At 36.5% G+C, this 23,044-nt stretch overlaps 1 protein-coding gene across 1 annotated transcript in view; it reads right to left on the bottom strand.

Annotated features, from left to right (window-relative positions):
• The window catches only part of LOC100961411 (disintegrin and metalloproteinase domain-containing protein 5-like), a 149,769-nt gene that overhangs the window by 3,492 nt on the left and 123,233 nt on the right, over positions 1-23,044 (bottom strand). The window contains exons 11-13 of the mRNA XM_003803603.1: positions 22,842-22,978; positions 13,938-14,127; positions 5,989-6,084 (exon numbers count right to left, since the gene is read on the bottom strand). Coding sequence (XP_003803651.1) covers positions 5,989-6,084; positions 13,938-14,127; positions 22,842-22,978 — 423 coding nt within the window. The remainder of the gene's footprint in view (positions 1-5,988; positions 6,085-13,937; positions 14,128-22,841; positions 22,979-23,044) is intronic.

Consider the following 23,044-nt stretch of genomic DNA (forward strand, 5'->3'; position numbering starts at 1 on the left):
AGTTTGATCTCTTCAGATCCTATGTGAATACGCTTGATTGCTTTTTCTTCCCTAATTGCTATGGCTAAGACTACCATTACGATGTTGAAGAGCAATGGGGACAGTGTGCAACTTTGCCTGGTTCCTCATCTGAGTGGAAATGGTTTCAATTTAATTCCATTCAATACGATACTGGATGTGGGTTTGCGGTAGATGGCCTCTATAATCTTGAGAAAAGTCCCTTCTATGCTTATTTTCTTAAGTGTTCTAATCATGAATGGATGCTGGATATTGTCAAAAGCTTTTTCTGCATCTATTGAGAGGAACATATGGTCTTTGTTTTTTAATTTGTTTATGTGGTGGATTACATTTATAGATTTGTGTATGTTGAACCAGCCTTGAGATCCTGGGATAAAACCCACTTGGTCATGGTGTATAATTTGCTTGATGTGTTACTGGATTCTGTTTATTAGGATCTTGCTGAATCTTTTCTCATCAATATTAATTAGAGATATTGGTCTATAATTTTCTTTTCTTATTGGATCTTTACCTGGTTTGGGGATCAAGGTGATATTTGCTTCATAGAATGTGTTGGGTAATATTCCATCTTTTTTCTATATTTTGGAAAAGGTTAAATAATATAGGTATTAGCTCTTCTTCAAAGGTATGGTAGAATTCTGACATGAAGCCATCTGGTCCCAGGCTTTTCTTTTTAGGGAGATTTTGTATAGTTGCTGCTATTTCAGAGCTTGATATGGGCCTGTTCAACATTTCCACTTTGTTCTAATTAAGTCTTGGAAGGTGGAGTGCTTCCAAGTTTTGGTCGATTTCCTTCAGGTTTTCATATTTCTGAGAATAAAGTTTCTAGTAGTATTCATGGAGGATTTCTTGACTTTCTGAGGGGTCTGTTGTGATTTCGTCTTTACCATTTCTAATTGAAGAAATTAGAGATTTAAGTTTTTTTTTTTTTTTCTTGGTTAGGTTGGCCAAAGGTTTATGTATTTTATTTACTTTAAAAAAAATAACTTTTTGATTTGTTAATCTGATGTGTAATCCTTTTGTTTTCAATTTCATTTAATTCTGCTCTAATTTTGGTCATTTCTTTTCTTCTGCTGGGTTTTGGGTTGGAGTGTTCTTCCATTTCCAGTTGCTTGAGGTGCCCCATTAAGTTGTTAACTTCTTCTCTTTCCGTTTTTTTGAGGAAGGCTTGCAGTGCCATAAATTTCCCTCTTAGGACTGCCTCTGCGGTGTCCCATAGGTTCTGATAACTCGTCTCTTCATTGTTGTTTAATTCCAGGAATTTGGTAATTTCCTTCTTGATCTCGTCTTTGATCCAAGTGTCATTGAGCATAAGGTTATTTAGCTTCCATGATTTTGTTTGAGTCTGCAAGTTCCTGTAGTTTCTGAATTCAACTTTTATTCCGTGGTGATCTGAGAAGATGCAAGGGATAATTTCTATTCATTTAAATTTGCTGAGGTTAAACTTGTGACCTAGGATGTGATCTATTTTGGAGTATGTTCCGTGGGCTGATGAATAAAATGTGTACTCAGTTTTATTAGGGTGAAATGTTCTATAGATGTCCATTAAGTCCAGATGCTGAATGGTTAGGTTTAAATCTACAATTTCTTTGCTAAGCTTCTTGTTGAATGATCTGTCCAGCACTGCCAAAGGGGTATTAAAATCTCTGGCTATGATGGAACTGGGAGAAATCAAGTTGCTCATGTCTGTTAAAGTGTCTCTTAAAAATTGGGGTGCATTCTGGTTGGGTACATAAATATTGATAATTGAAATCTCGTCATATTGAGTACTACCTTTAACAAATATAAAGTAACCATCATTGTCCTTGCTCACTTTTGTTGGTTTAAAACCTATTGTATCTGCAAATAGTATTGCAACACCTGTTTTTTTCTGCTTTCCATTAGCCTGTAAAATAGATGACCATCCCTTCACCCTGAGTCTATGCTTGTCTTTTAAAATAAGGTGCATTTCTTGTATGCAACAGATACCTGGTTTGAGTTTTTGTGTCCAGTCAGCCATCATGTGTCTCTTTAGAGGGCAGTTTAAGCCATTTACATTGATTGAGACTATTGATAATCCTGGCATAATTTTGGGTGTCGAGTTTTTTGAAGGTTCATTAGACATCTTTAATCCTTTTGTCACAGTGGAGATTGGAATTTAGTCAAAATTTTCTCGGTGGCTTTATTTATGTGGTGGAGGATTGCGTTGATCCTTATGGAGGATAGATTTGAGGATATCCTGAAGGGCTGGTTTAGTAATGGCAAATTTCTTCAACATGTGAATATCACTAAAGTATTTAATTTCTCCATCATAAATGAAGCTCACTTTGGCTGGATAGAGGATTCTGGGTTGAAAGTTGTTTTGTTTTAGCAGGTTGAAGGTCGATGACAACCCTCTTCTAGCCTGAAAGGTTTCAGCAGAGAGATCTGCTGTCATTCTAATATTCTTCCCCTTGTAAGTTAATGTTTTCTTGCATCTAGCTGCTTTCAGGATTCTCTCTTTCATGTTAGCTTTAGTGAAGTTGATTATGATATGCCTGGGTGATGTCTTGCTTGGGTTGAGTCATGCTAGGGTTCTGAAGCTGTCTGCTATCTGAATTTCAGGGTCCCTGGCATGTCTGGAAAGTTCTCTTTCATAATTTCATTAAGGAGTGCCTCTGTGTTTTGTGAAGCAACTTTGTCACCTTCAGGGATTCCTATAAGTCGAATATTAGTTTTCTTCAAATTATCCAAGATCTCTCTGAGTGAGAGATCTGTTTTTGTTCTCCATCTGTCAAAATCTTTGGAAGTCTGGGTGCATTCAAAGTCTTTGTCTTGGCTCAGCGCCTATAGCTCAACTGGCTAAGGTGCCAGCCACGTACACCTAAGGTGCCGGGTTCGAATCCAGCCCGGACCCGCCAAACAACAATGATGGCTGCAACCAAAAAAAAATAGCCGGCGTTTTGGCGGGCGCCTGTGGTCCCAGCTACTTGGGAGGCGGAGGCAGGAGACTCGCTTGAGCCCAGGAGTTCGAGGTTGCTGTGAGCTGTAATGCCATGGCACTCTACCCAGGGGGACAGCTTGAGGCTCTGTCTCAAAAAAAAAAAAAAAAAGTCTTTGTCTTCAGTGGCGGAGATCCTATCTTCTGCCTCATTCATCCTCTGACAGAGGGATTCCATGGTGCTCTTCAAATCTGCAACCTCTTGTTTCTGTGTATCGTAATCCTTGATCATTTTATCTTTGAAATCATTGAATTCCTGGGACAGCTTTTGAGTGATTTGAAATTCTAGCTCCCTCTTTTCCTCCAACCTGTTGATCTTACTCCCTATCCAGATTCTGAACTCAATTTCTGACACTTCAGATATTTGTTTATGTAGTGGGTCTTCAATTGTGTCTACCCCATCCTTCTTTGGGGAGGTTAATCTACTCTGGTTATTCTGGTTGCCAGAGTTTTTCTGCTGATTCCGTCCCATGTTGAATTTGCACCTTTCAGAAACTGTCCTGAAAACTGTTCTGCCAGTGGCTTCTTCTAGTTTTCTCCTGGCACAACCCAGCAAGACCCCAGGAGGCGGGACCAGCAGTCGGGGTGATGCAGCCCATCCCTGCAGGAGTCAGTGCTGCCATCAAGGCCCTGGGAAGCAGGCGCAACCTGCCCCAGCGGAGGTCAGTTGTCCTTACTGGCCACCAAAGCCCTGAAGACAGTTGCGTGGCTGGTGGGATTGCGTGACCTTCCCAGGCAGGAGCTGCTGGCGGCTGCAAGCTGGCAAGGCCCCGGGAGGTGGGCGTGTGGCTGTGTGACCTTCCCCAGCAGAAGTCTGTTGTCCTTGCAGGCCGCCAAAGCCCCAGAGGCGGGTGCGCAGCTGGCTGGACGGCACAATCCTCTCCCGTAGGAGTTGGGGGTGATCGCATGCTGGGAGGTCCCAGGAGACAGGCACACGTCTGTGCAACTGGCCCCAGCAGAAGTCAGCTGCCCTCACAGACTACCAAGCCCCTGAAGCGGGCACGCCACTGGCGGGATAGCAAGACCCTTCCTAGCAGGAGCTGCTGGCGACTGCCAGCCAACAAGACCCCGGGAGGTGGGCGCAAGACTGAGCAACCCGCTCAGCAGAAGTCAGTTGCCCTCACTGGCCACCCAAGCCCTGGAGCCTGGCGTGATCCTCTCAGGCAGGAGCTGGTGGGATCCAGGGCCAGGGGGCCCCAGGAGGCAGATGTGCAGCTGCTTTTCCTGCCCTAGCAGAAGTCAGTTGCTCTCACCAGCCGCCAAAGCCCTGGAGGCAAGCAAGCAGCTGGCAGGACTGCCCGACCCTCCCCAGCAGGAGTCAATGGCAGCCGCAGCCAGCAGGGCTCTGGGAGGCGGGCGCGGCTCAATGACTCCACCCAGCAGAAGTCAATTGCCATCAAGGGCCACCAAAGACTCGGAGGCGGAGGCGGACGCCTGGCAGGGTGTGTAGCCCTCCCTATCCAGCGTCAATCCCGGTCACTGGCACTAAGGTTCAGGAAGTGCAGATAGCAGCAGGGGAGACAGCTGAGCACAGAATGCGCTGACTGAGGGGGATCTGTCTGCATGCAGAAAGCGTGAATCAAGCCGTTCTCCTGGTAAAGGACTGGGACAGGGGCTTGGTTTTGAAAGGGTGGATGGATGCTGTTCTTGGGTCTCCTCTCCCTGTCTCTGCTGGCAAGGGGAGGGAGAGTGGACTAGAAACTCAAAATGGCAGTGCAGAAGCCAGTTCCACTTTTCTGCCTGGGGGAGGGTGTTCTGAGTCTCAACTGGGTTCCTCCAGGGTAGTAAACTTCCCTGTTAGCAGCTCTCACTCCTGGAGTGAGAGAATAGGTCCTCAGTTTATCAGTTGCCTGTAGGAAACTCACTTGGAGGAGCGGTTGAAGAGGAAACAAAGGAAAAGCACACCTTTCTTGGGGGAGGGGATGGGCGCTATTCCTTTGGGGTAATTTATGTACCTGTGGATTGACCTCTACAAGTCTCCGCCTGTCTCAGAAGAGGTGTCCTGCCAGTATCACTCTTCTTTCTCAGCTAGGCTCCCAGTTTTTGACTTTGTTGGGGGTTTCTCCGGACTTTATCCTTTCCTCTGAGCAGGAGCTTCCATTGGAGACTGGTGCCTGTCGGCCATCTTGACCACTCCCCCGATAATTCTGTTTCTGAATTTTTTCTCCTAATATTTTGTTTTGGTCTTATTTTATATTCTGGCCTAGAAATTATATTTCAAGGGCTACCAGTATGGGCTCAGCCTGGATTCAGGCTGCTAAGGGTCTTCCCAGCACTGAGTTTCACTGTGTTGGCCCAGTGTTGGTTTTAAGGCATAGTCCTTCCTACTGTCACTTACCTCCTTCCACAGGTAGACACTATCTTTCTCTAAGCTATGCTGCCTAGAGGGTGGGTGATGCAGGTAATGTAAAATTGTCCTTCCTACCCTTTTCAATATATCTCTTATTATTATTTTGCTACATCCAGGTAGTATGATCTCTCACTGATTTTTTAGCTCTTGCGAAGGTATTTCCATACATGGATAGATGTTCAAAGTTAATGTTTTAGGGTGAGGATGGTGATCACTAGAAAGTTCTGTTCCACCATTTTGCTCCATCACATTTCTAATTCATTAAATGTCATCAATAAAGGATACTAAAATATTGTAACAATAACTGAATTGCAGAGGAAGAAAGAAATTTACAGGAAAGAAGTGGAGTGAATTTAGCCAGTGAAAAGAACTAATCTAACTTCCTGAACCTATATAAGGTAGATTGTTTAAAAAGAAAATGAAGACTATAAAAGAGTTGCTACAGGTATATGTTGATCATAGAGAAATATCAGAGGATATATAGAAAAATTTACAATTATACATTGAATCCAAAAAGCAAGTCAGGAGGGACTATCCATGTTGCTTGAATATCATATAGTGGAAAGGGCTGAATTTGTTATTGACACATTTTCATCTACTTGAAACAAATATTTCAAGATATTTAATGCTGGAGTATTGTCAAATACTGATTGTTCCTTACCTTGCATTCTTCTGTGCAGCATTTTCCAGAACCACAGATTGCACTTCCTTTCAGTTTACATTCCGAAGCATCACAGCATAATTTATGTGTACAATTCTGTAAGCAAATGCTAAGTGTTATATAAGCCTACATAATTAGGTACTATCAAACCAAACTGAAACACACAAACTTACAAGATATAAAACTTTTCTTAAATCCAGTTTTAATAACCCCATTCTTTATATGATATTTATAAAATTGACATTTTATTCAGTAGTTTATAAAATAAATGCACTGCCTCACTAAGTACCATATAGTTAGAATTATATTCCTATAGAGTCAAAAGCTAGAGGAAATATTTATTAGATATCTTATTAACTACCATTCCCATTAAACATTTTCTTATAGTCTTGCTTTTAGAATAAATTGTGTCAGCCAGATCATTCACACATTGAGTTTAAAGTTAACCTCACTAACTGATCATAAGATCACAAATATTTTCTGTACCTATTCCTGTTCTCAATGCGTCCAATTCACATCTTTGGAATAAATGAAAAACCAGAGATCCTAGATCTGTGCTGTCCAATATGGTAACCAATAGCCATATATAGTTATTTAAATTTAAATTAACTATAATTAAATGTAGTTAGTAATTCCTCAGTTACATGAGCAACACTTCAAGTGTTCAATAGTCACATATGGCTAGTGGACAGTGTACAGCACATAAAATATTTTTGTCACTGAAGAAAGTTCTATTAAATAACACTACACTAGAAAATTTATGAATGGATGTTTGTTTTTATCAAGTGGATTTTATTTACATATCAAACCTACCTTATAACTTTGTCCTTGTTTCTTTTACTGTGGTAGATAAACCCAATTTATTATCAAATATTAAATCAAGATTACATGGCTTTAAAAAGCCCAGATTTATCCTGCTGATATTTGTTTAGGATTTTTGCACTGAAGTTCTTGAGTGAGTCTGGCCTCAAATTTTCTCTCTTATAATGAGGGGAGTTTGTATCAAATTTACATGAGTTTTATAAAAAAGAGTAAGGAATTGTTTGAGAAAACAATTGGGTTATTACTTCCTTCAATATTGGTTAGAATTTATCAGAGAAACCATCATCTCAGGTGGCCTTGAGGATACAACAAATAATTATATCCTAAAATATGGATACAACTATTTTACTAGTTATAAGATTATTCTCATTTCATTTTTATCATTGAATCCATTTGTAAGTTTTACTATTCCAGTAATTTATGATATACATTATTTATATTTATTAATATATGAAAATTTTCATTTTATCTTTCAAGCTGTTCCATTCCTGAGATAATGTAATTAGGATAATCGTTTCCAGTAGCATCCACTTTGCTTCAAAAGACTCAATTAAATATTTGGATTTATAGTAGAAGGTATTGTACATTTTATTATCATTCATAAGTTGTTACCCACCCTTCATATAAGTAACATATGTTTACATATAAATAAATATATATATGTAGCATATATACATACCTCATTATTTAGAGACTCAATTGTTAAACATTTTCCAGGATGCTACCACTTTATGAAATGTCCCTCCTCATCTCTAGAATATATCTTGCTTCCTTTTCTGATGTCTGAATTTCTCTGTTTTATTATTTCCTTCATCTGGTATAGCTACAATTTCTTTATTTTGATTAGTGTTTACTTATCTTTCCCATTTCTTTTACATTCAACTGAATTGCTATTACAAAGTGTGTCCCTTATAACAAGCAAACAATGGAATTTATTTGTTTTTATGAATCCAATCTGACAATCTTCTTGTTCACTGCATTTAATGTAATTTCTAGACTTGGATTTTAATCACCCAACTCTACTGTTTACTGGTCTCACTTGTATATGAGCTTTTCCCTTTTTTTGCCCTTCCTTGATTTATTTTGTATTGATTATACATTTTCATTATGGCATCTTTTCTTTAACAAGTTGGAAATTATATACAATGTTTTATTACTAGTTTAATGGTTTCATTCAATATGCAGGGTATCTATAAAGGTTATGTGTAATTTACAATGTAAAACTATTTTAATTGCACATGAATTTTATGGACACCCTGTATTATAATTCATTATGTATTTTTGATGCTTAAAACATCTTTGGCCAGGCCAAGCAGTGGCTCATGGCTATAATCCTAGTACTCTGGGAGGCTGAGGTGGATGGATTTCCTGAGCTCACAGGCTCAAGAACAGCCTGTGCCAGAGCAAGACCTCATCTCTAAAATTAGCAAGGCATTGAAGTGGTGACTTCAAGTTCCTTACATGCCTGACCAGAAACTGAGTTTTCCTTGTCTTTTTATTCATTTGGAAAGATTTAAAATATTAAAAAGATTATCTTCACCCATTGAATAGCCTTGAGTAAACTTAATTTACCATATAAATACCATTTTATATCTGGATTCTCTATTCTGTTCAATTAATATATATTCAATAGTACATTATCTTGATTATTAAAACTTTATAGAACATTTTTAATTTACAAAAAAATAATATATGTACTCCAAATTTATTGTTTTTCTTTTAATGGGTTTACCTATTTTAGGTAATTTGCATTTCCATATATATTGTATCAACTTGTCAATTTGTAAAAAAATAAAAATAGATACTTTCTTGTACAGGCTATATTTCAACATAACTGAGTGTAAATTTCAAATACCTTACCACAAAAAATAAGTGAGGTGATGGCTAGGTTAATCAGTTTAATTTAAGCATTTCATATTGTATATCAAATCATCACAAGTTACCCCATAAATGTTTACATGTATGACTTTAATTAAAAATTAATAAACAATTTTTAAAAACTAGTTGAATAAATTATAATATATTCACACATACAGAGGAGAAAAGATGGATAAAGATTGGATTGGGATTTTTGAATGTATATTTACATTCTCATTTATGTAGAGAAACCATCTTAGCACTGTGTCTTCTAATCCATGAAAGTGGGATATATCTCTATTTGTTTTGATCTTCTTTCATTTATTTGAGCAATGTTCATTATATATATCTTGCATGTATGTTGTTAAAAATTAGATCTATAGATTTCATGTTTGGGGTAACATTGTATCTCTTATTTTGTCTAGTTCCTTGTTGTTTATATACAGAAATGCAACTGATTTTTGTATATTGGCCTTATAGCCAGAGACTTTCAAACTGTACTAGTTTTAGTAGATTTTTTGAAGATTTTGAAGATTTTGAAGATTTCTTTGAAGATTTCTTTCTATGTGGCCAAATTAAGTTTAATTAATGATAATCTTACTGCTTCTTTTCCAATCATTTTGTGTTTCTTTATCTTGCCTTACTGCAATTGGCTATATAACATCTACTACAACATTAAAAGGAAATGTTGAGAGTCTTTGCCTTACACAGATGATTGGGAAAAATTTTGAGTCTTTTGAAAGTACATATAATATGATGTTGGTTGTAGGTTTTCATAGATGGCATTTATTAGAATGAGGAGATTCTATGTTATTTCTAGAATGCTGAGGCAATTTATCATGATTTTATAAATTTTCTGAACTATTTTTTCATCCATTTTGTAAATATATCTAATTAAATTGAAGGACTTTCATATGTTAAAACAATCTTGTATTCCTGAGATTTATTAACCACCCTTTCAATGTATTGTTAAAAATTGAGGAAAAATTGTGTGATTTTTATCTTTTAATTATCTTGTGCTTCTTTTGGCTTCAGTCCTGTATTCACCTCATGAAATGAATTCTAAGACATCACCTGTATCCACTATCAGAGAATATTCATATATAATTGGTATTATTTCTTCTTTGTATGTTTGGTTAAACAAACTAGTGAAACAAGAGAATTTTTAGATTCTGGTCTGGAATATATGAAACTATTTTTTACTAATTATGAAGTGAATTGAATTTCTTCATTAAATATGAGACTATTCAGATTTGTCTCTTCTTACTTTAGCTGGATTTTATTTTTTACATAAATTTATCTACCCTTTTTTGATTAAAGAGTTTAATACATTCACATTTAAGGTTGTTATTGATTAGTAAAGACTTCTATTTTGATTATTATATTCTAGTTTTCTAGATACTTTGCTCTTTGTCTCTTATCTATCTTTGTGATTTAATAGTTTTCTGTAATGCCAAGGTTTTGTTTCTCTCTCTTTCTTGGTGTATCTGCTATAGGTTTTGCTGCATGATTTCCATAAAACATCCTACATTTATTGCGGACTATTTTAAACTGATAACAACTTAATTTCAGTCATATACAAATAGTCTAGACTTTTATCCTTCCTTATACAATTTATATTTGTATTTTCACAATTTGCATATTTTATATTTTGTGTTTCTTAATAACTTATTATAGCTCTAGTTATTATGACCATTTAGACTTTTAACCTTTATACTAGAGATTTGAAAAATTTACTCACCACCATTATAAGAATCAAGTATTTTGACTTTGCCTATAAATTTTTTCTACCAGTTAGTTTTATATTTTCATAAGTTTTCATGATTTAATTAGTAGCTCTTGTGTTCAGTCAGAGAACTCCTTTAAGCTATTTTTGAAAAGAATGTCTTATGGGGATGAATTCCCTCAACATTTATTTGGCTGGGAAATATTCTTCTTCATATCTATACGACTGATGCACAAGGTAGAGTATTGATGGCTGACAGGCTTTTATTTTTCTTTCAGTACTTTGAATATATCATTCCATTCTCTCCTGGCCATCAGGGTTTCTGCTGAGAAATTTACTTACAGTCTAATGGACATTCCCTTATATGTCACCTCAGAGTTTTCTCTTGGTGTTTTTGAAATTCTCCTTGTCTTGGGCATTAATTATAATGTGACTCAGAGAAGACTTATTTGGCAAGGTTTGAGCTTCATTGATCTGGATGTCTTCCAAGAGTTGGGAAGTTTGGGGCAATCATTTCATTAAATAAGCTTTTTGATCTTATCTTTGACTCTCTTCTTACTGGAAATCCACTAATGTGTATTTTTGTTCACTTAATGGTGTCTGATGAATCCCTTAGGCTCTCCACACTATCTTCATTCTTTTTTATTTTCTTTTTCTTCTGAGTAATTTCAAAAAATGTATCTTTAAGTTCACATTTATTTAATCTGTTTGATCGAGTCTTCTTTTGTAGCTCTTTATTGTTCTCTTATTTCATTCATTCAGTTCTTCAGCTCAAAGACTTCTGTTGGGATCTTTTTCAAAATAATATCTCTTTGTTGAATATTTTATTCAGATTGTGAATTATTTTTATGATTGTTTTGAATTGTCTATCTGTATTTCTAGTAACTTGTGGAGGTTTAAGATTGTTATTTTGGATTCCTTTACAGGAAATTGTAAATTTCCATTTCTTCAGAGTCAGTTACTAGACAATTATTGTGTTTCTTTGGTAGTGTCATGGATCTTGCTGTTTCATGTTTCTTGTCTTCCTGAATTAATGTATGCCTATCAGTTGTGACATCACCTCTTCCAGATTTATAGAGTAATATTACCTGAAGATAAAGGCTGTTGGTTAGGTAAAGTATATTGGCTGTACTTCTGGATAGGCACAGCAGTGTAGTCTCTGTGGTTAATATCAGTGATGACTGCTGATGCCTCAGTGACCTGTTTTAGGAAAAGTTTTTAGCAAGGTAAGTTGTTATGGGTTTTTGCTGACAAGGACTTTAAGCGTCCTATTCTCCTTTCTCCTGTAGTGGGAAAAATTGACCAAAGGGGTCCATCTTGGAATCATATCTTACATGGCCCACAGGTAGCCACTACAGTACTGTGTTTCAGGATACTAGTGCTCACAGTGGCTGTAAATGTGGGGTCCTGGGCTTGTTATCTTGATAAACTATTGTGACACTTGTGACATGAGTGTGTATTTTCTCTCTGAGGCAAGGATAAATGCAGTTCTTTCACCCAGGTGAGGACTGTGACTTTGAGGCATTCATCAGTCTCTTGAGCCCAGAGGGCTTAAAGATGGCTGTGATTCTGACCCAGAGGATGACAGCACAACACTAGCATGGCTCTAAAGAAGATAAAATATTCCAAAGTTCAGGCCTCAGTAAGCAAGGCACAGCTGCAGTTGGGGCCCAGAGCCAACAGGGTATAATTGCAACTTCAGCACTAGGAAAGAAAGTATGCATAGTGAGCATTCTGAATCCTGAGGTAGGGGAAAATAGCAGTGGCTCTGGCTCTGACAGATTGGCTGTCACAGGAGGAAAGACTCCGGAATGTCAGAGTGTAGCAGTGTCTTGAATTCCAGAGGGTGGGGAAGCAATGCAGCATTATGGCTCCATTCCACAGACAGGTAGTGCACCTCATAAGCTCAGACTCTAGAGGGCTAATCCAGATGTGGGGAAATGAGGCATTACAACTAGTCAGCCCAGAGAGTGTGTTGGTATGGTTCTGTTTTCCTGGGAGACAGAGAACAACATAAGGTCTAGTGTCTGGAAACAGTTATTCTGCTGAGCTAGAACTGATTGCCCAGGTCCCTGAGAGATGTGGCATTACTTGGCTCAAGTGCTGGGATGTGTGGCTGCTACACTGGAGTAGGGTCCCTTGTCTCTGGGAGTTAAGGTAGTATGTCTGCCACAGCAGGGCTTCTCCATTAGGCCAGTAGTCTTAGTCTGGGTGACAGGAGAGCATGTGGCCTTAGTTGTGGGGGTGTGGCATATTTTTTAGGCAAAAGTTGGGATTGAAGGGAGTAGGGCACTAATTTTATTCAAGTACTGAGGAACTGTGGCTGCTCGACAAAGTTGAGTGTGACTGTTCCAGTAAATCAGCAGGTTGATCCAAAATAGGTCATTACAGGAGCCTAGGATCTCAGGTCACAGATGTTCCCCAAGCTGAAATTCCAAATCCTGGTAGGATGGAGAGCTCTGGGTTATTTCAGTCACCTGGAGGTACATCTGTTCTGCTTGACTTAGGCTCTGAGTAGTTGAAGGTGAGGCATAGCAGCAATTGAGATAGAGAAGTTAGACATCCTGATAGGCAGCTTTTTCCCAGGGTATAGGAAACTGTTATCAGGTCAGCTAGAGAATGGCACACTTTCATGTGTTGGAGCCTGTTGCAATTACAGTAGAGCTTGGGGATAAAGGGGTGCAGTGTGTACTGGCCACTAGAGAAGGACCCACTCTGTCAGTGGCTCTGGTTTCAAAATGTCACAATGTAGTCACTGAAGTCAAGGAGCTGTGAGGAATGCAGGATTCTCTAGAGGCAGAGACTTCAGGTGTCTGCGATGGTAATGGGGGCCTCTGAGGGCCTTCTGATTACCTTTCATCTCAGGGAGAGAGGTCTCTCCTGATTCCAATGGAGCGGTGGAAGTGCAGAAGCAAGGTGTTTACTTCCCTTCTTCATGTAGCCATTCTGAATTTCTCCATTCCACACAGAAGGTACAGGTTTTTGCCACTCCTTTGTATTCCAGAGCTCTCCTTTTGTCATCATGCTCGAATACAGTTATTTATTATTGTTTTTGTGAGTGTGTGTATGTGTTGCAAAAATGGCATTAAGTATTTCATTTTAAAATATTTTCATTAGCATTACCTTTCAATAAAACACCTTTTTCCCCTGTATTAGCAAACAATACATTTTACTATCCCATCAATTATAGTCTATGCTATACTACTCCTATCTTTAGCTGTGGTTGTTTGTTTTTATTATTGCTTCTTTTAAGAGTATATTCCATCAATTCATTAGACACTCTTTGCAGTCACTAACTTTAAGTTTAAAACGGATACATACACTGAATTGTATCAGAGGCAATCTTTGAAGGCAAACAATATAATTGGACCTTTGTTCTCTACTTCCAAAAAATCATAAAATTAGGAGACTTAAAGGCTTCCATCTTCCCCAAAGAAGATTATATTTTTCAAATCTGTTTTACTAATAGATAAGGTATCTATCTTCTTGTTTATCTATTATATACATATGTAAAATTAAGAAAAACAGAAAAAAATTTACTAACTTGTTTAGTGCCACAATCACATTCTTCATTAGTTTCCAACACTCCATTGCCACAAGCTGCCTTTTGTTCTTCTCTATAAACTGGCTTAGCAAAAGGGTTGTTCTGAAGACAAGAAAGGCCATTGCGTGAAACAAAATATTTAAAGTCATCCAAGCTACAGGTGCTAAAATCCTTTATACCCCTAGAATACCTAAAATATAAAAATGTGAGTATAACAAAAATTATTACTGTATATCTCTACACTTTCCATAATATGGTGTTTTGAATAGAGATTTAAAGAGCATTATTCTTCATGGAAAACAAGAAACAAACCTTTAAAAATAGATGTTGTATTACTGATATGTTTAATACACTTTTTTTTAACTCCATCAAGGAAAAAATGAAAATAATAATATGCATATATTCCAAAATCATTTTTTGTCATACATCTTGTTTTATACAGACCCACCATGTAAGAGGAAATTTCAAAACATTCATGGAAAAATGTATTTAAAATATAAAAATAAAAAAACATAAACTTTATTTCTCAATGTAAGTTCCATGAACATCAAGACACTTTTGTTAAGAGATGATAACACCCATACCCATTGTAACAATCTTTAAAGAACTGAGGGTCCTAGGAATTAAGCCGTATCAACTCAGGGATTTTTTTTTTTACATTGCATGTATTATTAACTGAAGATGAGTGGGTTCCCTTTAAAGATTTAGCTTTTATTGTTTGGGATTCACTGAGGGTACAAAGAATTAGGTTACACTGATTGGATTTGTTAGGTAAATTCCCTCTAACAATTGTGTCCCACCCTCAAGATGTATGTCATTACACTATGACCCCCCAATGCCCTCCCTTTTTTTCTCTCCCCACTCCCTCATTCCCCTACCCATCACTTTGTATTAGGTCATCTATTGTCTTCATATTATAATTGAACACATTGGATTCTTGCTTCTCCATTCATGTGATGCATTAAGAATTCATTCCACCTCTATCTAGTTAATACAAAAGATGTAAAGTCTCCATCTTTTTAATGAATGAACAGTATTCCATGGTATACATATACCACAGCTTGTTAATCCACTCCTAGATTGATCGGCATTTAGGTTGTTTCCACAGTTTGACAATTGTAGATTGAGCTGCAATAAACAGTATCATGCAAATGTCCTTATTATAAAACAATTTTCTTCTAGGTAGACGCCCAGTAATCAGATTACAGGATCAAATGGGAGGCCTAACTAAAGTTCTATGAGAATTCTCCATACTTCCTTCCAAAAAATTGTATTGGTTTTCAGTCCCATCAGCAGTGTAAAAGTGTCCCCTTCTCTCCACATTCACACCAACATCTGCAGGTTTGAGACTTTGTGATGTGGGACACTCTCACTGGGGTTAGGTGATATCTTGAGGGTAGTTTTGATTTGGATTTCTCTGATAATTAGAGACAATTAGCATTTTTCATGTTTGTTAGCCATTTGTCTGTCTTCTATTCATTTCTCTTGCCCAGTAATATAAGGAATCATTGGATCTTTTTTCTGTAGACTGATTTGAGTTCTCTGTAGATCCTACTTATCAAGCTTTTGTTGAATTCGTAATATGTAAATATCTTTTCCCATTCTGAAGGTTGTCTATTTGCTTTGGTTGTTGTCTTTTTAGCTGTACAAAGCTATTCAGACTCATTAAGCACCATTTCTTTATTTCTATTGTAACTGCCATGGAAGTCTTCTTCATATATGAGGAGGGGGGAGGGAAAGGGGTGGAGGCAATGGGTGGAGGGAGGGTAATTGGGGGGATCACTTCCCTAAGAGTAGAATATGAACATCTTAACACAATAACTAAGAAAATGACATGAAGGCTATATTAACCAGTTTGATGAAAATATTTCAAATTGTATGTGAAAATACCACATCTTTCTTGATCTCGTCTTTTGACCCACCTATCATTCAGCATAAGGTTATTTAGCTTCCATGTTTTTGTATGAGATTTCATATCCCTGTTGTTACTGAGTTCAACTTTTATTCCATGATGTTTCGAGAAGTTGCATGGAATAATTTCTATTCTTTTAAATTTACTGAGGTTAGACTTATGACCTAAGATGTGATCAATTTTGGAGTATGTTCCATCCCACCACATTTTCAAAAAAAAAAAAAAAAGTATGTCTGGCAGAGAATACTAAGTGTATGGCAAAGCACACCCTTAGTTTTCTGTGCTTGCTAATTAATATAGGGAGGAGAAAATTGGGTTCTATTCATTAAGATAATGGGGGCATGACCCTGAAGAATTTTCTGAGATCTTTGAGGGGCCCCTCACATCACAGACCCAGAGCTCTGAAAGGGCAAAATAGTTACAGGGAATATCCCTAAAATGCTCCCTGCTGGCTCACTCCACAGGCCCATTATGGGACTCTGTATTCAGATGTACATTTCCTTGGCTGCACCACCCATGTCTCAAATGGGCCCAGGTGTGGCTCACACAACCTCTTAAAAGGCATAGCAGTATGCCTTTGCAGTGTTCATGTGCCGTTGATTCTGTAGACCTCCAAAATGCAACATTACAAGGACATGGCTAGATTTCAAATAATATCATGAAGAGCCTAGAAACCCAGTCAGAGACCTGTTACAAAAACAGAGCTACTACAGAAAGCTTCTACTGGCGCAATGCCAGCAGAACCATAAATGTGAGACTACCACAAGTAGTCACCAGTAGGGAAATGCCTGGTGAAGGCATAGTAGCCCCTAAAACCTCAAAACTATAGGGCCACCAGTGTACAACTCCAGTCTGCTACAGGCATGAGACCCAATCTGTGATAACTGCTAGGTAGACTGAGCTCAGAAAGCAATAGTGGAAAGAATGCTTGAGGCTTCAGGGAACCAATCCATACTCCAGTATGCCCAGAATGTCAGACATGGAGTGAAAGGAGATTGTTTTCCAGCTTTAAGGCAATGTTGTTTTTCCCTGTTGAGTTTTGGAATCGTTTAAGTTGAGTTACTCCTTCCTTCTTGCCTATTTCTTCCTCTAGGAATGGAACTGTCTATCATATGTCTCTCCCATCATTAGATTTAAAAGCACCAAAATAAAATGTAGCTTGTTATATTCATAGCTGTCAGGAAATTTGTCTCAGGGTAAACCATTCCTTGAGTTTACTCATATCTGATTTAGATGAGACTTTGGACTTTTGAGTTGACTCTGGAATTAATTAAGATTTGGGGGACTATTATAATGGAATGAATGTATTTTGCTTTGTAAGAAGCACATGAATTGAGGGGGGAAAGGTGGAATTTTGTGGCTTAAATGTATCCTTCAAAGTTTATGTGCTGGAAAGTTAATATCCAATGCAAAAGTATGGAAAGTGAGACTTTTATGAGATGAGGCCTTTGTCTTTATAAATTAATAAATGTTGCTATTATGGGTGTGTATCCATTATCGTTATAAATGGCTTAGTTGTAAAAATAAGTTCAGTCCCTTTCCTGTGTGCATGCTTGCTCTTCTGATCTTCTGACTTCAAGGGATGATGCAGCAAGAAGTTCCTCACCAGATGCAGCCCCCTCTATCTTGAAGAAATGTCTTCAGCGCCAGACATTGTAGCATTATTCACAATATCCTAGATAAGGAATCAACTAAGTGCATATCAATATCATATCATATTATTTGAAATCTAGCCATGTCCCTGTAATGTTGCATTTTGGAGTTCTACAGAATCAACGCCACATGAACACTGCAAAGGCATACTGCTGTGCCTTTTAAGAGGTTGCGTGAACCAACCTCCAAAACCAAAAGACAAATAAATCTCTGTTCTTTATAAATTATCAGTCTCAGGCATTCTGTTATAGTACTGAAAAATGGACTAAGACAATCATATTTTCTTCATCTATTGATATGCACTTAGTTTATTCCTTATCTAGGTTATTGTGAATAATGCTACAATGCCTGGCACTGAAGACATTTCTTCAACATACTAATTTTAATTCTTTTGTATATATGTACTATACCCAGATGTACTATACCCACTTCTTCATGTTGGATCATGTGGTATTCTACTTTTGGTATTTTGAGGAATTCCCATACTGTTTCCATAATGACTGTATTAATTTACATCCTCACCAACAGTGTATAAGGATTTCCTTCTCTTCTCATTGTAGCTAACACTTAGTTCTTTCATTTACTGTGATTTCATGTACCTATGTTTGCCTTTGTTGTCAGTTCTTTTGGCTTCATATCCCAAAAAATCAATGCCCAGACCAAAGCCAAGAAGCTTTTACCCTACTTTTTCATCTAGTAGTTTTAGAGTTTCCAGTCTTATGTTTTTAATCCATTTAAGTTGATTTTGCACATGATATGAAATAAAGATCTAGTCTCATTCTTCTGTAGTGGATATCTAGTTTTTTCAACACTCTTTATTGAAGATACACTTCTTTCCCCATGGTGTATCCTTTGGACCTTTTTAAGAAATAAATTGATTTTAAATGTATTTCTCAGATCTACACCCCATTGCACTGGTCAATGCATTTGTTTTCACACTGCTGTGTTTACTATATGTTCATAAAGGAACTTGAAAACATGCAGTATGAGGTCTTCATCTTTGTTCTTTTTTCTCAATATTCCTTCAGCTATTCAGAAATTTTTGTGGTTCCATGCATATTTTAATTTTTCTATCATTGTGCGCAATGACAATAGAACTTTAATAGGAATTCCATTGAATCTGCAGATCACTTTAAGAAGTGTGAATATTTTAATAAGATGTATCTTTCCATTCCATAAGGATGGAATGGAATATCTTTCCAATTATTTATGTCTTCTCTTATCAATATTATAAACAGTCAGCATACATATCTTGCAGAATCACTAAAATTACACAATTAATATGGATTGTTCCTAGAGGGTGCCCTTAAGGGGGCCAAAAGAAAAAAATACAATCTTTACACTGGAAAGTAGTAAGAAGGAAAGAATTTTCTCATATTTCCATAATGAAAACTATAAAATATTGATTAAAAAAATAAAAGAATACAAAAGATAGATTGGATTCATGGATCTGAAGAATCAATATTATGAAAATCTCCACACTACTGAAAGCAATGTACAGATTCAATATAAGTCCTATCAAAATACCAGTGACATTCTTCATGGAAATAGGAAAAATAAACCTAAAATGTACATTGAACTACAAAAGACTAGAATAGCCAAAGCCGTCCTGAGCAAAACAAATGCAGCTGGAAGAGTCATATTAATTGACTTCAAATTATACTACAAAGCTATCGTGACCACAATAGCATGGTGCTAGTAAAAAAACAGACACAATGACCAACAGAACATAATAGAGCACCCCAAAATAGATCCACACATTTATTGAACATACACTGGGGAAAGGACAGTTGCTTCAATAAATTAAGAAAATTGGATATCCATATGCAGAAGAATGAAAATAGATTCCTATCTCTCACCACACACAAAAAACAAATCAAACTAAATTAAAGAATTAAATATAAGACCTGAAACTATAAAAAAAAGTACCAAAAAATGTAGAAACATTCCAGGACATTGATATGAGCAAAGATTTCTTGAGTAAGATCACAAAAGTACAAGCAATAAAAGCAAATATAGACAAATGGGAGCACATCAAGCTAAAAAGGTTCTGCATAGCAAAGGACACAACAAAAGAAAGAGACAACCCAAGGAATGAGGTAAAATATTGAAAAGTACCCATCTGGCAACAGATTAATAACAAAAATATAAATGGTGCTAAAGGAACTCAATAGAAAAAAAAAATCAAATAAATTGATTTTAATTAAATCATAATTGTGTATATTAACACATTTCTGGGATAGAATGTGTTGATTTTATATACAATTTGGAATACTTATATCAAACTGTTTAACATAACCTTCATCTCACTTACTTGTGTGTGGTGCTAAGACATTTATACTTTACTGTTTAAAGTTTTGACTTGTACCCTTGCATTGTGCATAACAGGTGAAGTCCCACCAGTTACCTTCCCACCTTCTGGCCTCCCCACTGCCCTCTCTTCCCCTTCCTCTTTCCTCCTTCATTCTGGACTATAGTTGTGTTTTTATCATTTATATAAAAGTGTGAGTGATTACATATATGGTTTCATAATACTACTGAGTACATTGGATACTTTTTCTTCCATTCTTGAAATACTTTACTAAGAAGGCTATGTTCCAGCTCCCAAAACTACAGATGTTGGCATGGATGTGCAGAGAAGGGAACATTTCTGTACTTCTGGTGGAAATGCAAGCTAATATGTCCCCTTTGGAAAGAATTTTGGAGAATACTGAAGCAACTAAAAGTAGACCTGCCATTCAATCATGAAATTCCTCTACTAGGTATATATCCAGATGACCAAAAATCATTTTACAACAAAGATATTTGCACCAGAATGTTTATTTCAGCCCAATTCATAATTGCCAAGTCATGGAAGCAGCCCAAGTTTCCATCAATCCATGAATGGATTAACAAATAAATTGATTTTTGAAAGAGGAAAATATCTTAATAGATATTTCGCAGAAGAAACCATACAAATAGCCAACATCATTAGTCATGAGAGAAATGCAAATCAAAACTACAGTGAGATATCATCTCACCCCAGTTATTAAATAAGATGGCTTTTATGAAAAAGACAGGCTGTCAAGGACATGGAAGAGGAGGAGGACCAACACTGTTGGTGGAAATGTAAGTTAGTACAGCTGCTATGGAGAACAACATGGAGGTTTCTCAGAAAACTAAAACTAGAACTGTCATATGACCCAGGATTCCCACTGTGGGATATGTCCAAAAGAAAATAAATCAATACATGAAAGATATGTATATAGCATGGAAGAGATATCTGTGGCACTATTAACAATAAATAAGATTTGGAATCAACCTAAGTATCCATCAATGGATGAATCAATTTTTTAAAAAAAATATGATCCATATATGCAATTGAATACAGTTCAGCCATTCAGTCATAAAGAGGAATGAATCCTTGTCATTTGCAACAACATGGATAGAACTAGAGGACATTTTGTTAAGTGAAATAAGCCAAGAACTGAAAGACAAATATCATATGTTCTCACTCTTAGGTGGGATCTTAAAAATAAAAATTGAATTCATGAAGAGACAAAGTCAGACAATTAAGTTTGAGAACTCATCCCAGAAAAAGTGCTACATACATCATTCCTGAATATCACTACAGTAACCTTTGAGGTACTCCCTTTGGGAAGCTATACACCGACACCAGAACCTAGTACACCCTTCAAAGCAATATTAGAACTCTTTTATTGGAATGGCCATCAGAGCTTTCACTCTACAAGGTATGACAATTAAGTTCACGAGCTTCTCCTAGAAAAAGTGCCTCACACCTCACTGCTGGATATCACTATTGTCACCAGATGGCCAAGAGGAGTACTTTGAAGGTGACCATAGTGATATTCAGCAATGAGGTACTTTTTCTAGAATGAGCTCACAACATAATTGTTTCAATTCACAGAAAGTAGGTTACCATAGGCTGGGAAGGACAGAGTGGAAGCAAGGTAAACATGAGATTGTTAATGGGTACAAAAACACAATTAGATAAACAAAATGGTGGCAGCAGAGGGAAGATGGTGGCAGCCTTTCCTCAGTGGACATGGACTGTGGAGCTACTGTGGATTAGGAGTAGCTGCCCAAGAAGGACATTATCAAGTTTCTGAGGACTGCAGTTCCGATTTGTTTCTTGCAGAACATAAGTTATTAGGAAACATTAAAAATGTGGCCAAGACTTCTAACAAGGACCATTTGGTTAAAGCCTATAACCCTCTTTTTGAAACTAAGCATTTCAAGGGTACTGAAAATGTATGTTAAGTGTCTGAACAAGTGACAAATGTGAAGCTTAATGGAGATAAATCCAAAGAAACCAAGTCTGAAAAGACTCTGGACAAGGGTTCACCAAAAATATACAAAATATATTCTAACAAAGGGAGACAAAGCCAACTATCCCAAAAAGGGAGATGTTGTTCACTACTTATATACAGGAACACTATAGGATGGATCTGTTTTTTGATACTAATATTCAGACAAGTTAAAAGAAGAAGAAACATGCCAAGCCTTTACATTTTTAGGTAGGCAAAGTAATCAGAGGATGTGATGAAGCACTCTTCACTATGGGTAAAGGAGAAAAACTCAATTGGAGATTGAACCAGAATAGGCTAATGGAAAGAAAGAACAGACTGATACCAAAATTCCACCAAATCCAAAACTCATTTTTGAAGTGGAATTAATGCATATTAGCTGAAATAGCAGTTATTCAGTTCTAAAGACATCAGCAATAAAACTTTCCCTTGAAGAAACTTATGTAACTAATTAGAGCTTGTTACTATTATAATGTAAGAGTCAACTGGAAAATTCAAGGAATCAAGTTAAAACTTGTTTACTTATCCCAATTTTTGAGAATTGTAATCCTTATAAAATCCTGGAGTCAAATATTTTACTACAGCAGGGTAAAATATTGGCCAAGAATATGTTCCTTTTACTTCATTTTATAAACTAAAAGACTCAATAAATGTTTATCCACTGTCCAAAAAAAAAAAAAATACAGTTAGATAGAAGAAATAATATCTACTGTTCAGTGTCACAGCAGGTGACTATAATTAATCATTTGTTAATTCATCATTGATCATTTGTTGTATATTTCAAAACAACTAAACAAGTAAAATGGAAATATTCTTAACACAATGAAATAACAAAAGCTTGTGATAATGGATATCCCAATTATACTGATTTGATCAGTACACATTGTATGCTTCAATCAAAATATTACACGTACACCTCATATGTATCTATAATTAAAAATAAAAAGTATTTTAAAAGAAATACAAATGTTCCTAACCAAAAAATAATGAAAGAAAGAGGAAATATTTGCATTTAATTAAGAAAATTCTTACACTGCTTTTGGTGTCATTGTACAAACATCTCCTGAGCAATAGCAGATGTCAGTATTGTCATAAGTTAATCCCAAATTAAGGCCAAGCAACTGCACAATTATAACAGCATATGACTCCAAGGATAAACCATCTATGTACTAAATGTAAAAAGAAAGAAATAAGAAAAAAGAGTTAACTGAGAATTATAGTTATACCATAAAGCA

The sequence above is a fragment of the Otolemur garnettii genome, unplaced genomic scaffold, assembly GCF_000181295.1.
Source record: "Otolemur garnettii isolate 467f Iridium unplaced genomic scaffold, OtoGar3 scaffold00356, whole genome shotgun sequence".
Classification (NCBI taxonomy): Eukaryota; Metazoa; Chordata; class Mammalia; order Primates; family Galagidae; genus Otolemur; species Otolemur garnettii.